Here is a 19,067-nt window from a genome sequence, read left to right on the forward strand (position 1 = left end):
TGACTCACTCTGGCCCCTATCTCTCAAAGACGAGTGCTGGTGTGTGGGTGAGTCAAGGTTAAAATGAGTAAACAAATGCACTTCCCCCTCACTGAAGCTAATTTTCCCACATGTCACAAAACTGTGCGCTGCCAAGAATAAAACCACACATATCCTTTCTCAGGGGTGATAATGACATAATTGTAAGGCCATCCTTGCAAAACAGCCATTCATCAGAACTTATTAAGCTCTAGGAAGAAATTTAAGATGGCAGCATTGATTTGTTCCAAGCACAAAAACAGAGTCTGATGGTGGAAAAGCTGATTATCTTAATGAAAGACTGATTCTGTCTCTCTTAAGTTGGGGAGGATCTTTGAGGTTTAACCGCATTATTCCTGTGGCTTTCTCAGCTGCAATATTTTACAGGGGTGACTGCTTGAGTGACATTCCTATTAGACAGTTAAAGGCTGCTGAGAAGGATTCATCAAAAATAACTTACATTGTGAGGCTGTTTAATTGTCTCTATTTTTTAACACGGCCTCTGATACCCGTTGGTAATTAGCTGATTAATCAGATCTGACGACTTGTCAACTTTCTCTCAGGAGATTTCTGAACTGCATGTAAATGAGTGAGGTATTTGCTAAGAAGAAGCCCATTACATGAAACTCATCTCCCTCGCTATAGATCCCTCCCCCTCCCTCTCTTCCTTTTCCCCTAGACTTCCTTTCCACCTCTTTTTCTGAGAGCGAGGATTGATTAAACCAGGAGAGTGCTTCATTAGATTCTGACAAGTGACACCATTTCTCCAGAACACATGTCCTTGGAGAAAGCCATTTTAGCCCATGTGACTCGACCATAGTCGATGCCATCTCCGCAGCAAACACTATCCCAGAACTAATTGAAACAAGGTGCTCTGTGGCCCTGCTATCTGCATAGGTGACAGCTATGCAGCTACCAATCTGTCCATGAAAACTGAGTAGTTTGATTAAAACACACTTTCTTAAAATCCCCCACGTGTGCTGCATTCCACTGTGGGAAAATAGCTTTTCTGCTATACAAATGAGACGTCATGGACGTTTTATCTTCCTGACATCAAGCAAGGTTGTCGCCACAGCAGGTGAATATTATGGTGGCAATCTATAAGTGAACTTGAAAACAAAAAAAACAAACAAACGTATGCATATGGATAAATCTTTCTATGGACAAAATTATGTATAATAGTGACAAGATTGCTTAGGTGTCATATTTGTCAATGATAGAGTTTAACAAAGGATAAAAAGACCAGGAACAATGATGATTTATTGACTCTAGTAACACAAAACTCTCCTGGGAGTCTCCATGTTCAAAGACCATTAAAATGGGCTTTTAACAAGGGAAAAAAATTATTATTTTGTGTTTTCACTGGTCAAAAAAATCTGGCAGCTCTAGCAGCTATATGATGTTCTGAACAAATGTGCCAAAGATAGTGGGTTGGTCCTTTTCAGCACAGTACACTTAGCTAGGATTACTGAGGCCTAATGGTGCAGCCATGAACAGCAGCCAGCAGTGGGCTCTCTCGCCTGCTATGTCTCAGCCAGACCTCTTTGAAGTTGCAAAGCACAAAGATGCTTTTTGAAGTTAATGAAGCATCAGCACACTTCTTACACCAGCGCCACTGGGTCATTATGCACCGCCAATGTCAAGGCAGCAAAGAGCACTTCAGACAAGTCAATAGGAAATGTTGCGAACACCCTGAAGTTCCCATGTAAAGGTCTTTTCAGTCATGTCAGCCGTGCAGATCTGCAGTCACAAATGTCTCCTGAACCGAACTGAACTATCTTAACTGAACTCAGAGTTTCTGGTGACAAGTACACACTATCATGGGAATGCTATCAATTTCACATCATCAGCAAAGAGCGCATAAGCAGATGCATCACACCACTGCAAGATATCCATGTTGCTAGTGTACGAGACACGGGGACGAGACCGCCTCTGTCGCCCTTTGTGCGCATCCTAAAGCAGGAAACTGCATTAATGCTTCAAATCAACCTGAGTTGCTTATAAGGCATTGTGTAATTTGATGGGGCTTCATGTCAGAGCTGAGGCTCTGAACTGTGCTTTCGCAGGGGGAATCTGGCTGTCCTCCCTTTAACTTGTAACTGTTACTATGGGAACTGGCAACATGCTTTTAAGACTTGTGTGGTACCCTTTGAGAATATATCCTTAAAAGAAATCGGGAACTTTTGCCATCAAATAGTACAGAACAACAATATATTCAGCCAGTGTGTTACTACAGAGACGGCAAACAGACCACTGGGTGCTTTGTGCCATTTAATCTTTGATAATATAGTTTTTCTTTGACGGCAGTTATTATAGCTACAAATATCAAGTGACAATCTAACTGTCAAGTAGAAAAAATTCAATAATTCGTTTTAATGCATAATTATATGTAATAACTGTAATAATGAAGCACATTCATTATTTGTAAACATGCAGAGTGACAGAAAGGAACAATGACCTACTACTGAGAACCAAATGTATTTTCACAGCCTCGGAATTAGTCATTTTGCTTCCTCTAACCTGCTACTGAGCACAGTGCAAACTTCTTCAAAACTCAAAAGGTTCAAAGACAAAAACAAAGCAGAATGCTTAGATTCCAATTTTGCACGGAGGCGACCTGAAAGCGAACGCACTCACATCGTGTACCCACGCATTGTTCACCTCACTCACTCGATACAATTATATAGACAAATGATGAGAATAAACAGAAAGACTACTGGGACAATAGCAATGTGGTTTGTTAATTTAAGCAATCAATGAAAAAGAAGAAATAGAAAATTACTTTGGTGCCTTTGTTTTGCCTTTCCAAAAGGGGGTACAGTACTTTATGCCAAACAGTACATCTCCTTGGAACCCAGTTACTCAATACAAGCTGGTGCACAGCGATTTCCTAACAGCAGATTACTTCCTCATCTTCTGTTTGATAAGAAAGGCCTGTTCCGACTCCTTTGAAACCTCTATTATAACGCTACTAGCCCATCTGCTTTGGGAGGGCAACTCCTCACAATGCAGGTAATGACATCACACAACATCCTACAAAGCTTCTTTGTCTTAGCCTTACCCTTACCAGCAGAGAATAACACACTGAAAGAGAGGAAACAGAAAAAAAAAGGTATGCAATGATACTGTAAGGCGCAGCTGTTCACTTCACACCAAGCAGAGCGTTTCCAGAGACACAACATGAGTCAACATGCAAAGCAATGCAAGTTAGAACACCTCGGCTTCCCAGAAACCAAGCAGCGCAGAGAGCAAAGGGGAAAAGACTTTCCAGTCTGACCAGAGCAAAACTGTGACAGTCTCCCAATACCACACGCACACAGCTGGTAGCAATAATAGATGATCTCCACATTTGTAGTCTGTCTAGCAAGGTCAGATCTGGCATATATTGCAGTTGGGGCTTTGAGGGCATAATATCGTCTCCTATGGATAAGAACCCAGAGGAACCACAGTGCGTGTGTGCCAACAATTATGTGGAATACAAGGAAACTGAATCAGTTTTGTTCAGCATTTTGTTTTCCCCAGAAGACAAGAAGAAGAAGAAGAGGAGACAAAAGAACTAGCACAGAGCTCAGAGAGATGTGAGCATGATGCAAGCAAACTATGATCAATACAGTACCCTCACCTCAAACCCCCAATTTCCTTGATGTTATTTTAGGCACTGATAATAGACCTGCTTTATGTTGCTCCCACACATGTGCTTGGATGTGTAACAGGGCAGGTCGGGAGGGGGGCGGTGGTTCTCACAGTGTGTGAAAGTCTGATACACAAACAGAGAGGATTTTTTTTTCACCCAACCTGCCACACTGTTCAGCAGGGTGCCCCACAGCTAAGGCAAGCTGGATCCACATTGAAGCTACGCAGGCGATCTGCTGCAATCACCTGGTATGTGCATGTGCACTGATAGCTGTGTTTATTTGGGCAGAAGGGGGTCTGATCCTTTCTGACTGAATTTTTAGAGGGCTACTGCACTGATCAGGCCATGCCAGAGTTACTGGAGAGAGAGAAATGACCAGCTTAATCAGCCTACCTGTGATGTTGACGTCCACGATGCCGGTGCGAGTCCCGATGCCGTTGGTAGCGTCACAGACATACGTCCCAGCCAAGTCGTAGGTCACAGGACCCTTGAAGAACAAGGTGTTGTTCTTGATTTCCACATTGCTGGGTAGGGAGCCATTCAAACTGCGATGAAAGAGAGAGAAAAAAAGAGAGAGGAACAATAATGCAGATGCCATAAAAAGGCAGAATTACTCCAGACCACTGAAAAAAAAGGAAAAAAACCCTCCCAGATGCAGCAAAGCAATTCAAAGCGCATAAAAAATACAGTCTCTAGTGCCAAACAAACTTAGATGTGGGTGTGGGTGTGAGATAAATACCAAGAATATTTGACAGTGCTATATTTCAGCCATCATCCATCAAGTCCAAACAAAATTATGAGGACAGGGAATCCCAGCAGGTCCAAACAGGTAAGATATAGCTGATGCCTGAGGACATGGACTTTTTGACACGTGGAATACAAAGCAGTGGCAGAGGAGAGGATTGTAGGGGGTAAAGGGGATGGGGGGGGGCTTCCTTCCTAAACTACAGCACAGCACACATGGCTGAAGTCAAAACTCAGGGGAGCTGTCAGGAGAGGCAGCTGATCAAGCGATAAATGCAGAATCTACCAAATGCTGTGCTGTCATTGAGAACTGCAGCCTGTTTCTCCTGCCTGAGGTGTTTGTCTTCATGGTTCACTATCTCTACTGTGTTCAGACTTGCTCATGTCCTTTGATCAGGTCAGCAGACTTTGAGGCCATGGATCATGAACAAACAAAGCCTCTATTGTATTATCTGGACCCTTTTTATGGAGCCCGCAGGCTAGAAAAGGCATCAAATTTCACGACAATTAGATGTTTCCTGTTGAGTTTCCCTCAATTAGCCTCATCACCTGCTCTGAATAGGCCCAGCTTGAGCAGAGTTACAAAACATCATGATAATATTAAAGAGCCCCCTGGTCTGACTGAGGTGAGCTGCTGGTTGTTTCTTTAATCAATAAGGATGCTGCAAAGATTTCCTCCACTACTGTGGGCTCAGAAAGGCACACTGAGAAGTGCAGGCGTGCAAGAACATCAAAAACAATGTAGTGTTCCTATTCATTACAGTGAGAGAAAAACAAAATAACATCACGGCGAGGCAACAATATTAAGTTTCATGCTCACAATGGTCACGCATCAAGCACTTGAGGTTCACTTAACAGGCTTTTAACAAGGCTCTGCAATGACAGGGCCTACGACACACCGACAAGGTATTTAATAAAAATGTTAAGTACAAATAGCTGATCTCCGTGTGGTTAAATTTATCTGACAGAAGAAAATGTCAAAACAAGGCAAAATAAAAATATAAAAAAATACCACAGTATAGTTTTGTAGCAACAAAAAGTCCATAGTTCAGAACAAAAGTAATAGAAAGAGCTACGGCTGAGCTGTTTTCATTGGCCACCTTGGCAAAGCAATTGCAATGGAGCCACAAACAACCCTCAATACAGTATGTCACGATTCAATAATCAGTTACCTTGTGAGCCGCTATCAAATGCTGAGTTCTGCAAAGCCCAATTGATTTGTTGCAGAAATGAAAGGCCGGCAAACTGTGATTCACCACGGACTCTGCCACTACCGAAGATGTCTGCATTTGTGTCAGACATTTGAATGCATGTCTGCGTGTGCACGTGTGTGCGGAACCAGAAAAATGAAAGACTAACAAACAACTTACGAGTTATGTATATTCTCTATTCACTGGCTAGCCAGTCATGCACAAGCATATACATGATATGTGTGTGCATATAGGTGTGTCTGTGATTGGACAGAATGCCAATCAGCAACATTTAACAACTAACAACATTATGTGGAGGTGAAAAACATACTACCAATAATTAATGGGACTGGTAATAGGAAACTGATAAGATCACAACCTAATGTTAGTTAAAAGAAGAGATTAACAGGATTGCTCTTTTTAATCACACATCTGTCCGCTTATAATTTAAATTTGTGTAACGTGAAATGTTCTTTTTTTGGAGAAACCCCAGGCAACAGGAGCAATATTTAGTAAGTGCTCAAGCAGAAGTAGTTGTACAAAGCTGTTATACAACTTAAATATAATTTAGAGGGCTCTCCAGGTTTTATTCACACTGACTGGTGAGCAAAAAATGTAATCAACAGTTGTTTTATTGTGGCCTTTCATTGACATGACTAATAGAATCACATTTTTCACAATACAGATAAGTAAGCTGGCTAATTAAGTCTGCAGCAATCACACAGTGGAATGCAGCAGTTTACTTTAAATAATACAGATTTTTATTTTTAACGGGAAATGATGCGTCTGCTTGAAATACTTTCTTTTCTTTTAAAAACATCTCATAACTGTAGTGAATTGAATGTATGAAAGAATAGCCATGTTTTTAGCTCACCTTTCCTGTACTTATTGTTCTAATGCCCACTCAAAACTGCTGTGTGCACTTAAAACAGACTCCAGAAATGATGCCGTACGAACAAACATTTCAAAAACAAACAACACAGTTCATACAGGATGCATTCCTTTTTTAGCTGAGCTACTTGAGTGAAGCTCCCCATTAACCCATTTTGAGAAATAGCTCTGGCAATGTGCTCTAAGAACAAGAGAAAAAAATCAAAGAGGCTTAGATGCTTTCCTCAAGGACTATATATGAAGGCAGAAAGTGATTGTGCAAAGTAAAAGCAAACTTTTTTTAATTATAGTTCCAACAGTAAATTGAACACAACACAAAATAAAAAATATATAAAATAAACCTTTTATGTAGTGTTTTTTTCTTGGAATTTCTATATTCAATTCCTTTTTAGATGTCTGTGTTTGGAGTTGAGTGTGACGCAATCCTGCCAGCTTGTTCTGGATCGTTCCGTCACAGCCTTGTGCTGACCTCCACAGTGGAGCCCAGGGGAACCTTCACAACAGATTTGGCATCTCATTTTCAGTGCAGCAATGGCCGTCCTCTCCTATCTGTCAGCACAGTGCCCTCGTCTTTCTAGATCACATCTCTTAACATCTCTTCCTCTTCGCCTCCTCTTCTCTTCCTATCTTCCTCTATCTCCCTAAATCTCGCCTTGCTTCTGATAAAAAAATAAACCCAAACAGGCCAAACAGAATATCCATTTTGTCTTTGTCTTCTGCTGCTATGTCTATATATCAGTAAGTATCAGTCTTTCTGCCCTGAAAGCTAAATCTATGAATAAGACAGAACGGGAGAAAAAGAAACCCCTTCTGTCTCATTAAAATCCAGCAGTCGTCTGTAGAGTAGATACAATGAGGGCACAATGGTCTATTAATCCACATCCACTCAAGTCCACTGACATATTTCTCAACCTTTCTTTTACTAAGCAATTAAAGGACAAATTGCTACATTTATCTCTCAATTTTATAATATAATACTTGAATTTAAAAAGGTGATACTCTTTATATCCGAAGAACCGCACCCACTTTACTTCTTTATTCTTTCCTCGTCTTTTTTTTTTGGTACTTGCATCTGATATTCAAAGGCAGTGAGGGGTTTGATCAGTCAAAATTATGGCAGTTATGCATTCACTTTTATTTCTTTTATATCTCAGTACTTACTTCATTATTTCTGTAAGCCCACTTTTCATGCTGTTCCTTAGAGCAGATCAAACCTGAGGTTACTTAGCAATTCTCCAACAGCTCGAAATCATGTTTGTGTCTGTTCTAGCCTTTGTATTTTCAGCGGTACGCTCTCAGGCGAAAGCCCTGATGTCAGGCCTGCGGTATGTGGGCTTAATCCATGGCTCCCACTTCAGCTTCAGTTTCAGCCGTCTCTTTACTGTCTCGGGGACAACCCGCTGCATCTGTGCCCTTCAGAGAACACAACAGCACTAACAAAGATGCTTTCTCACCCCTCTACCTGCATCCTGGCCCTCCGACTTCAAAGCACATCCCCAAAAGCAAAGCAAATGGTGTTCTGTTTGCATTTATCTCCCACTATCTGTGACCATCGGGGAGATAGGGGTATATGTTGCTGCTGTAATAGGCCCATTGTGCTCTGCCTTGGGTCCTAGTCTTATCTTCATTACACGTTTTCTAAACAAACAAATAAACTGAGACACATTTCTGGAGAGGATGAAGGAAGCAGCAGTGTTTTTATCTTTGAAGATTACTTTCTTGTATATATGCCTTGAAACAAATGTTCACTTTGACCATTCGGTGAAATTGCCTCCCGTTGCATTAGTAAGCCCTCTATAAAACTTTTTTTTCCTCCCCTAGAAATTTAACCTGAGAAAAACAGCATGTATCCCTGCAGCCTCGTCCTCTGAGCCTTAAGGTGTTTTGTTACGGTTTAGCCATACTTACAGTTTCCACTGGTAGATCGTGACAGGGGGGTTAGCATCAGCCCTGCAGGTCAGCTGAACATTCTGACGGTTCAGGTACCAGTTTCCATCAAACCCCTCGATCTGCACCTCGGGTTCATCTGCAAGGAAAGAGCACTCCTGTCAGTTATCCCTCATAATCCACTGCTCTATTATTGTGCCTTTGCTGAAGGACACTAGCAGTTTGCCTTTCCAAACCCGTCCACTTTAAAGTAGCAGATAGCTCATATTAGCTTGAGACAATGGATCAAAAATCGTCTTGACCAGATGATCTAAAAAAAAAAAAAAAAAAAAATTATCTACTTCTTCACATTTAATTTCTACCTTTATGCTACTTATTCACATGAAAACTGCATATAAAAGATTCAATGCACTAGTAGTGTCAGGAGTTCACAGGATCTAATGGTATACTGCTAATAATTTCAGATAATGCATGACACAAATAATGCTTTACTGGTAAACAGACAAAATGCCAACTGTGTTTATGTATTATAAACATAACTGCATTACGATTTTGGCCACCTAGAGCACTTTGGAGTGCTTATTCAGAAAGGACACCTATTAATTCTATTAACACCCACATTACTCACTGTTCTAACAATTATATAGACATCAATGAACATTTACCTGTCTTAAGGCACAAGAAAACGTATGACATATGAGCAATCGTAGCAATAATAACTGCACATTTATAAAATTATACAGCTGAATGCCATCCTGGATAATGCTATCTAGCCAGGTAGCATAATAGTCAGTTAACCGCTGGCTCTGTCCCTACATTCAAGATGGATGTTGAAGAAAAGAGAGTAGAGATGCCCGAAAGTAATATATAAAGAAGAGAAGAAGCTTTGTCTGGTGTTTTGAAGTTTTTTTTCTAGTGGATGATAGAATACATTTTGCCACAACGTTTAAAAGGACAGGCTCCAGTGGAGTTTGTTTCAAAGTCTCACTTTGAAAATTTAAGAGAAAATAGTGGCAACAAAAACTGGCATTACATCTACCTGAAAGGCAGAACCAGCCAGCTGTTAATGACTGAGTCTAAAGCCCTGCACCAAATACTGTTGGTAATATACCCTAAAAGTAGACTAGGAGGCTATTGTTTAGGTTGTGTGGTTTAATTTTATTTATTTATTCATCTTTTTAATGACAACAATGATACTTTTCAACATTTCCTAAGCCTACTTTTGCAAAAATAATTTTAATAATAACACCAGAATCTTGAAAAAAGGTTAAAAAAATTTGGTCATCCAAATAATACAGCAGTGTAAAAGAACCATTGCACACTTGTCAACACAACATTGAAAAACAGGTCTTGTTTAAGCATTGATTTTTCTCTAAATACATCATTTTTGGTAAATAGTGTTTGTCTTGAATAATTGTTTATTCAGTCATTCTATTAATTATTGATTCTATTAGTTATGTCAACAGAACTGGGGAAAAATAGATTTCTAACATGCTTAAACTGAGTCTGGCGCTGTAGTTTACTGCTCATTTGTTTTCTAGTAATTAACCTTTGTTTTGGTGTAAACTGTGCTGAGTGGTGTCATCTGGTGACAAAATCATCATGTGGATGCAGGACAAAATAAAAGCACAGACAAAAAATAGTGAAGTAGTAGGAGAGCGGTGTCTTACACTGAACGTTGAGCACCACGCTGTCTGTGATCTTCTCATTTCGGTACGTGACGATGCACGTGAGCTTCTGTTTGTGGGTCTCGCGGCTCGGTATCACCACATAGTTGCTCCGGACCGTCACTGTCCCATTCTGGTTGCGAGTCTCCTGGGAAGTGGCTTCGCCTTTCAACCTGGTATCCCATTTGATCACGCTTGGGGGCTTTCCATTCGCAGATACACAAGTTGCAACTGTCATCTTACGCTTCTGAGCCCTAGCCACAATCGTAGGGGTCGTCAAGGTCATACGTGTCATGGGCCGAGCTGCCGAGTAGAAAGGAGAAATTAATTTTCAGGAAGAAAAGAGTCACTCAAGAATGAGCTTGATTTTTTTAATTTCACTTTCCATTTTATTTTAGTGTGTAGTCTTGTCTGCTTTTCTAACAATCAATTTCCTGAAGTAAATTAAACTAAGAAGCTGAGATGAAAATAACATTGTTTTTCTTCCTTCACTCCTCAAAGCTCTCAGATGTAGAACCCACTTGCCTATCCAAATGCGCAGTCATCCAATTTCAATCCTTTGTGAGTTGCCAATCAGAAATCTACTCTTAGTACATCAAAAGGCAGGCTTGAGCTTGAGCAAATGCACAACTGAAAGAGATAGGCTATAAAGAGGCCTCTTTGAAGGCTGCCGGTTGGTTATCTGCACACATGTTCCTGATGTTCACTGAGCCTAAAAACTGAGTCACTGAAGCCTAAAAAGTCCTGGGAGGCCAAATGACACAAAATGGGGACTCGGAGCTGACTAAGAAGACCCGGCAACAGGGACTACTTAAGCCAAGTGCTATTTCTTTTACCAGTGCTCAATAGAACACAAACCAACACTTAATTTCTAATTAGCTCTCTAATCAGAGTCAGCACGCAACCTTTTCAAAGCTCCCTCTTTCCAAGATAAACTACATCTCGAGAACTCTTTTTTTGCCACACTACTATTCAAGCCAAATTATACACTCAGAAGTGCTCCTATTGATTTCCATTTCACCTGCCATTTTTATCAACTAACCTCTGCGAAAGTTTCTTGTTTTATAAAAGCTATTAGGCCCATGTTATATGGAATTCACCAATATATATATCATTCATTGACGTGGCTCTTGGTGCTGCTCTGCAACTGCAACAGTTTCAACAACAAAGAGGACAGTTATACCGAGAGCTTCAGCAAACATATAGAAAGCAGCCGGCGTCGAAGAGAAGAGCTGTAAATATGTTTTTACTAAGCCTTTCACTCAGGTTGTCAGGTTGACCCTGTTTGATCTGTTTCAAAGTCAATAGGACACCAAATTTGAGCAACAGGGTTTTCATTCCTTTGACTGTTCATCAGACCAGCATAAGCGTGCTCCAGGAAATGACTCCTTAACTGATGTTCAGACGTTTAACCTGTTTTTTGGGGTGTTTTTTTTACTCTCTTATCTTGACTCTAAAGATAGGTAACTTTTCCAGTGAAGTATATGTGACCAACTTTTTTTTCCATAGGATCTTTGTAAGAAGTCACAGAGTATGTTAGGCAGGTTGTTCCACTCACTAAAGACATACTTTCTGTTTCCAAGAAGCTGGTAATTTTAAATGTTCCCATTCACTCGGTGGATTAAGCTTAATAATTTGATCTCGCCACAATTTAGCCTTTCTTAAATGTAGACGTCTTGAAGATGGATGTTTATCAGGCAGCGTTTTGGGAATATTACTGCCATTAATGAAATCTCTCACAGTTTTAATGAGAAACCCAAAGGTCCATATATACATTACGAACATGTTTTGAATGTTCAGCTACTGCTTTATTGGAGATAAGTCTTGGATAAATTCTAGACACAAGCCTGGAGAATGGGAAACAATGAGAGATTAGATTACTAAGATTTAGATCCCTACAGAACTGCTAAAACCAGATTAGGAAAAAAAATGTTCCTTTCAAATTACAGATTAAAGCAGAATTAAAATCAGTGCAGTTCTTACCATACACAGTAAGGTTGACCATGTTCTCACGGTTGCCTGCAGGAAATGTGGTATACTCGCAAATGTAGGCAGCCTCGTCGGACAGCTGCAGGTTGGAGAACACAATTGTGGTGTCTTCCAATGAGGGAGTACGATGACGAACAGCTGCATGTTTGAAGCTGACCCGCTCCTTGAAGGGCGGCAGCACAGACACACCCAGGGCCGGGTTGGCGATGGCCACATTCTGTTTGGTGCCATTGAGAAGCTTCTGCCAGGTTACTTGGGAGATCTTGACTGGTGGATTACTGTTGCTGAAAACGCAGCGCAGCTCCACTTGTGAACCCACGAAGCCAGACTTACTGGTGTCCATCTGTACCATCTGTCCACTGCCAGCTAGACACAAAGAGGGGGGTGGAAAGGAAAAAAAAACATTTAATTACGATTAACAAGTGTCCAAGGCCAAGCAAGCACTCCAGTCAATAGCAAGTACATGCACTGAAAGTCAAGGAGTCAATTCAGCCTCCTAGGTAGTACAAGCACGCACAACACTCAGAAGTCAGACTCGTGGATTCAACCATACGCACCTGTGTGCCACAGATACTATATCTGCCCCCTATACATAAAACAAGTTGGTTCATGGTGGTGGTTGTGTGCGAAAGCTGTGGGAGTTGTTATTAACATAATGGGCACATCCATACAAGCCTGCCTTTGTCCACAAAGGTGCTGTTTCTGATGAGATGGGAGGGCCGAGCGAGAACCAATGCATCACTAATGAATGAGTACAAGGGCAGTGAGCTGGAGCCAAGTCGTCGTCTGCTGCGCTCTCCTCCACCTACCCAGCAACACACTGGGTAGCCTATTGTAATTTTAATTACTTTTTACTCACAAATACTTCAATGACTGCCTGGAGCTCCTATTAGGAGAAACAATGTGTAGTCCTGTGTAAGCACTCAAAACAATGAGAACACACACATTAGCTGTATTAAAAGAACCCAGCAATTAGGCACTCCTCCTTTACTATCTAAGCCTGTGCGGAGCATGGTGGCAAAAGAAAAGGTCAATTAGAGAACATGGACCTTCGGTTTAGTCTTTCATGCATATATTGACCTTGTGCTAAACTGAACTGTTGAATACCGTTCTTTGTAATGCGTTTTTGCTTTTTATTTAACATTAGCAGTTATCAGCCTTGGATTAACTGTTCCTTACAGTCTCTATGCCTTTATTAAGAACTGGAAGCATAAGATGGAAAATTAAGTGACAGGAAGAATAATTACACAAGTCACTCCCTTATTCACACATACCGATCATTTGATACTTTTTTCTATATCAGTATAAACAGAACATTTTGGGGTTTGGATCTATTGGCTTGACACAATCTGTAGTCTCAACATGGATGTCATTCAGTGCGAGCAGCAATTTTTCCAAACTGAATAACTGATTAGTTGAAAAAGAATACATTAAGTTTTAAGCCTAATTAAGATTAGGCTTAAAACTTTTTGCTAAAGCATATAGTTAGTGTTGGATCAGGTGACCCTGAATCCTCCCTTAGTTATGCTGCAATAGGCGTAGGCTGCTGGGGGATTCCCATGATGCACTGAGTATTTCTTTTCCAGTCACCTTTCTCACTCACTATGTGTTAACAGACCTCTCTGCATTGAATCATACATGTTATTAATCTCTGTCTCTCTTCCACAGCATGTCTTTATCCTGTCTTCCTTCTCTCTCCCCAACCGGTCGCAGCAGATGGCCCCGCCCCTTTCTGAGCCTCGTTCTGCCGGAGGTTTCTTCCTGTTCAGAGGGAGTTTTTCCTTCCCACTGTCGCCAAGTGTTTGCTGTATGTATTATTGTAGGGTCTACCTTACAATATAAAGCGCCTTGAGGCGACTGTTGTTGTGATTTGGCGCTACATAAATAAAATTGAATTGAAATTAATGCTGAAGGTAACTAGTGCATTTTTTTGGTTTCTTTTTATAATCTGTAGTAATAGGTCTTCTTCATGGATAACAAACAAGTACAAGTTTCACTTAAACCTGCTCTGAGCTCTGCAGTGTCAGCAGTCTGAACAGATGTGCCATTGCAGGGCACCTACATCCTGTTGTTTCAACACTTCTTTGTTATCTCGTGCTACAATTTATGGTCGTTTCCAGGTGAAGTCTGATGATGTCCCATTTCCTGAAGCGACAGCCCCTGACTGAGCTTGTATTTACAACCAGAGGCAGCCATAATTATCTTCTATGGATACACAACTATCCGCAGGAAGAAAGACTGAAATTCCTTCGTTAATCACGCAGGACTCATAAAGCCACCAATGTATCCACTCATAAACAGACTGAAAATATGCTGTGGTCTCAAGTAGAGAAGTGGGGCCTAAACATATGCACCACAAGCAGAGCGGCTCTTTAACGCTGAATAACTGCATCACAATGATGGATAATCGCTGCCCTCAGAAATAAAGTTTCCACAGGGGGGCTTTAAAATGTGTAAGAATGCATGAGAGAAATCCATTTCTGTATACACTCACTCACTACAATATCTGACGTAGTTGATCTTTAACTATACAAGGATCTGAGGAAGAGGGGAAAGCGAATTCTGTGTATGCAAGGCTGTCAAACTGTCTTAAGTACCGGCAGCGACTGTTATGTTAAGATTTTTCTTGTAAAAACGGTAGGTAGTCAGCCAAAGGACGTGAAGGCCCAATACATGCATGTAGAGAGGAAATGGTGCAGACTCTGTGTAGACCATTAAGATTAACCATGTATTTTTCCTCAGCAGGCTGAGAACTCTCAGGTTGAATGACTTAGGCTGGAAAGCAATGCATTATGAGAGAAAGGCAATTTCGATCTATTATTATGTGCTTTCGCTCAAATGCTGCCTTTGCGGCCTACATCAAATCACATAAAAAAACAAAGTGACAACCTTTTGAAGTTACTGAGTGCACATCATCTTTCATTTCCTTCTGACCACATCAGCAAGACCCTCTCTATAGAGATTTAGACTTGGGGGATTTGAAGATGACAGATTGATTTACTAATGCAGTTTGACAGAGAGGACTGGCAACCTTGTCATCTGTACCTTGAGAACCACCTGTGTCCTTGTGCACCCCAGGGCAATGCTTTACTCCATTTTATCACAGCTTAGATTACCAGTTGTGGCAGCTATAGTATGATATTTTTGAAATAGCAAACACAATTTACTGCGTGACAACACTAGTTAAAGTTTAATCTTAAGTTGGTCTGAAGTGGAGGAGCTGCGAGCTGCATGCTGCATGTGGCGGGGGCTGTAAAGAACTCATAAATATGTACCTGGCCAGACCTCCTCCATTTCAGCGCTAAAACAATAGTGGCAGGGGCCGGCTGTGCAAAGAGCCCCTTCCCCCTCTCGCTTTGCTCTTCCTTCCTTCTTTCTCTGATGCTACCAACTCAGATTGAATCAACTAAACAGCAACTAATGCAAATGGAAACTCGAGGAATAGGCATAATTATACAGTCACAGAGCCCAAATTCACTCTGTGAAAGGGCCAGAAGCCCCCACTGGGACCCCTTTCACTCAAGGACTGTTGGACTCTTTGGCTGAGCAGAGTCTATAATTACAGACTACATAACAGAGTGGCAAATGCCACAGAAAGCACTGTCACATACATGCATGAGATTCTAAGAAGGTAGGTTGGAGTGGGGGTTTAATGAAAATCAGTGGTGCAAAAACAGAAGAGAAAAACGGAAAAAGAGATAGGCAAAGTAGAGAAGTGTAGAACTGTCGAGAGGGAGAGAGAGACAAAGAAGTAGGTGGAGCTGTAGGGAGGACTGTAGGTGCGCTACTGGTTTGAGGTTGGCTGGCATTATTGCCTGTGCTGCTGCTGCTTTGTTCTCACACTGACAAGAGGATGATTGGGGGAACAGTCATGCTCTAATACACCTGTGGATAGGGTAGGCACTGCCTTAAGAGTTGCCAAAGGAGAGAGGAGTCGTGTTTCTGGAAGGAAAAGCGATAGGACAAACAAACAAAGCAGAAAGTACTTCCAAGCTGGCAAAATATTAAATAAAAAAATAAAAAAAGAGTGGCTTGATTCTCACCAGGTGAGCTGAGTTGGATCAACGGGGACATAAGGGGCAGTATTAAAACAGCTGCTGTGCCGTCTGGCCCTGCGCTGATAGCAAGAGACTCCCAAGGCCTCGGCACAGAGCTGTGCACGGAACGTTCAACTGTAATAAGATCTGGCCTGTCAGGCAGAAAGGAAAAGCATGTGCTTTGTGTTGTTTGCATATGGCACATTGGACATTGTGCATTAGAAGCTGCACCAAATAAAAGCCTTCAGTCAAATGGACTCTCCATGGTGCATGGACAATGTCCAGGAAAATAGAAAATGTATTCAAATTAGTCACATTGAAACATTTTATTAACCAGGTGGGAAAACAAAGATAAAACAAAAAAAATAACAGAATTAATTCCTGTCTGTAGCGAGCCAAAATGAAGGATGCAAACATTTAACATTTGCCTTTTTTCTTTGCTGTAGAGAATTTAAGTTTTTTAACCAAATACAAAGATCAGCCCACAGATAAGCCCATAGGACCTTGTTCTGGTACATAGAAAATCACTATGATAATATTAAACTAATAAATTTAATAAGTATACATAACATCGAAAACAGGCCCAACATCTCTTTCAGACCAGGAAGGAATATATCTCATAGCTAAAATCTAACACTGTTGTCTTTTATTAGCCAAATTGGCAGTATTTCAAAGGTAGTTATTGCCTACTTCAATATTGTGCATCCAAAGGAATCCATTGTGCGTGAGTCAAATAAAGTTCAGAATAATTCACCTCAAGCTGCTGCAATGCGAGGAAGGCAAAGATTAAATAGAACTGAATGCATATTTTAGAAGAAGCACTCATTAATGTCTTCTATTTAAAGCTGCACCAGGCAACTCGGCACACTGTCAGTCCCAAATGGCAGCGAGACGTCTCCGTTTGAAGTTTCAACACTTCAAAAAGCCCCAAATGTGTAATGTGATGTCATCAATTCTTTTTGGACTGAAATGTCATCTTTTCAGTGGCTTCGGAGGATAGAAATGAGAAAGAGTTTTAGTTTTCACTGAAAAGAGTGCCACTTCCTTAAACAAGAGGAGATCCAACTTCCGTAAAATTATTTCACTTACACAAATATGTCAAAGTTTTCAGTGGCACTACAGTCCTTTCTAGCTCCCCTGCAAGCGTGAAGTATTTTGGTATAAACTTCTTGCCAAGTGCAGCTTTAAAGCTTATCACATGAAAACACATCATCTCCTCACGCTTGATATGCTTTGGTTGCTCCACTCTACTGTTGCTTAAGTGGGATGCTGATAGATAAAACATGGCTTGAGCCGCACGGGATAATGACTGTTTAATGTAGTCCCAGTTCCCACGGCAATGGCACAGTCCTCTATGCTCCCCTATTCATGACCACACATGGGGTGTTTAGGGGGAGTCCAAATCTACTGTCTCATACACACACAGAAACCTCCCATTAGCAGCTTGTTTATTCCCCTGGTAGGACAATTTTACTCTTTTTGTTTGTCAGTGAGTAATTTAAAGCTCTTGCAGTGGCATTTTGCTCATGTTTTATAACAAATAGTAGTGATTCCCAAAATGATTCTTCTTAGGGGCATCTGGGAACTCTTACTGTCCCCGAAGCTTTAATACAAACAGATAGGGCACTTCATTTAAGGATAAGCCATATGCCATGTGTACTGCTGCTCTTTATTGACTGTGGCCATTTAGCTTTTTGAGACGGAGCAGTACGTGTCAGAGAATTTGTTTTAATCTACACTCAGACACTATTTGATGGTGCTTCAGCCAGGTCTCTTGGGTAAACAATGGTGTACCTGCCAAAGCAGCTCTCTTTACCCTCTGTCTCCCCAAGCAAACATCCGACTGCAGAGGCAAGCGAAACCTCACTGGAACAGATGGTTTAGTACCCGTGCTCATAATTTTCCACTATCTGGTTCAAATTTGAAATGCTTTTTTGTACAACACGCTCTTTCATTGAGGACAATGTAACATCTGCTGCGCTGTAAATGTTAATGATTATCAGGAATATTTATTATGTTAGGCAACTTCCCAACCTGGGACGGCTCCATGAGAGGCACTGTGCATTTCATTTGAACTATTTGCAATGGCTGTTTGAGCAAAAGAGTATCGTAATGGCCGACTACCGTCGCACAGTAGTCATGTGTTTTCCACCGGGGCTATAAAATTGCTACTTTCGGGTTGGCAGTGTGTAGCATCGGCTACTCAACTATGCACACAGGCTCTCACCTAATGTAGCTGCATCCATCGTTTGTAAAGCAACATGGGGTTCAGAGCACAAGCCCACACACACACACACACACACATACATACATGCCCCTCGAGCAGCTTTAAGGCATTTCAAATGTCAAGGGGATGCATCACTTTGCCTGCAACAGAGCTTCTCATCTTCGTTCAGCGGGATAATGATTCATCCTTGAATGTGGAAAACATCACTACTCCATTTTGTTATCAGACAATTTCAAAGAAGCAAATCTACAAGACAGTGGAGTTTAGTGTGCCCTTTTTGGGAACCTCTCACGATACCCTTTGAATTTAAAACATAAAGTGGATAGCAGTGCCTGTGGATTTTCAGTAATTAATATGTGTTTTTATTCTAGTCTAGCAGGAAATAAGCTAAAAGCAATTTGGGATTTTGGTTGTCTTTGACCGAGGCAATGACAAATAAAGCTTGGCCAAAAATAAGACTTTTGCCCTACAGAGAGAGAGAGCAAGAGTGGAAGAGAGAGACAGAGAAAGTATAGCACGTATTGAGTGTAAACACAGAAAGAGCTCTGACCCTCCTCCCTCAGCCTGCAGCTTAACAAAACAAGGCCACCAAGGTTTCGGTTCTACGACACAAAATAAACAGAGCTGACGTTACCTGACCAAATGGCGAGATGACATCATCCACTGATACCAGATAGCAATCAACTGTCAGCAAACAAAAGGCCGGGTGCAAGGGAAACGCAGCGATAACCTTCCTCTTAGTAAATGAGTGACTATAAGCGTCAGAGTTGTGTGCGGCTGACT

General features: G+C 41.2%; 1 protein-coding gene across 7 annotated transcripts in view; it reads right to left on the reverse strand.

The window, feature by feature from the left end:
- nectin1b (nectin cell adhesion molecule 1b) overlaps positions 1-19,067 on the reverse strand; it is a 155,040-nt gene that overhangs the window by 93,524 nt on the left and 42,449 nt on the right. For all 7 annotated transcript variants that reach the window (XM_005735926.1, XM_005735923.1, XM_005735924.1 and 4 more), the window contains exons 2-5: positions 12,015-12,386; positions 10,035-10,334; positions 8,386-8,503; positions 4,046-4,197 (exon numbers count right to left, since the gene is read on the reverse strand). In XM_005735926.1, coding sequence (XP_005735983.1) covers positions 4,046-4,197; positions 8,386-8,503; positions 10,035-10,334; positions 12,015-12,386 — 942 coding nt within the window. The remainder of the gene's footprint in view (positions 1-4,045; positions 4,198-8,385; positions 8,504-10,034; positions 10,335-12,014; positions 12,387-19,067) is intronic.

The sequence above is a fragment of the Pundamilia nyererei genome, unplaced genomic scaffold (assembly GCF_000239375.1).
Source record: "Pundamilia nyererei isolate P.nyererei 1_Seehausen unplaced genomic scaffold, PunNye1.0 scaffold00066, whole genome shotgun sequence".
NCBI classification, from domain to species: domain Eukaryota; kingdom Metazoa; phylum Chordata; class Actinopteri; order Cichliformes; family Cichlidae; genus Pundamilia; species Pundamilia nyererei.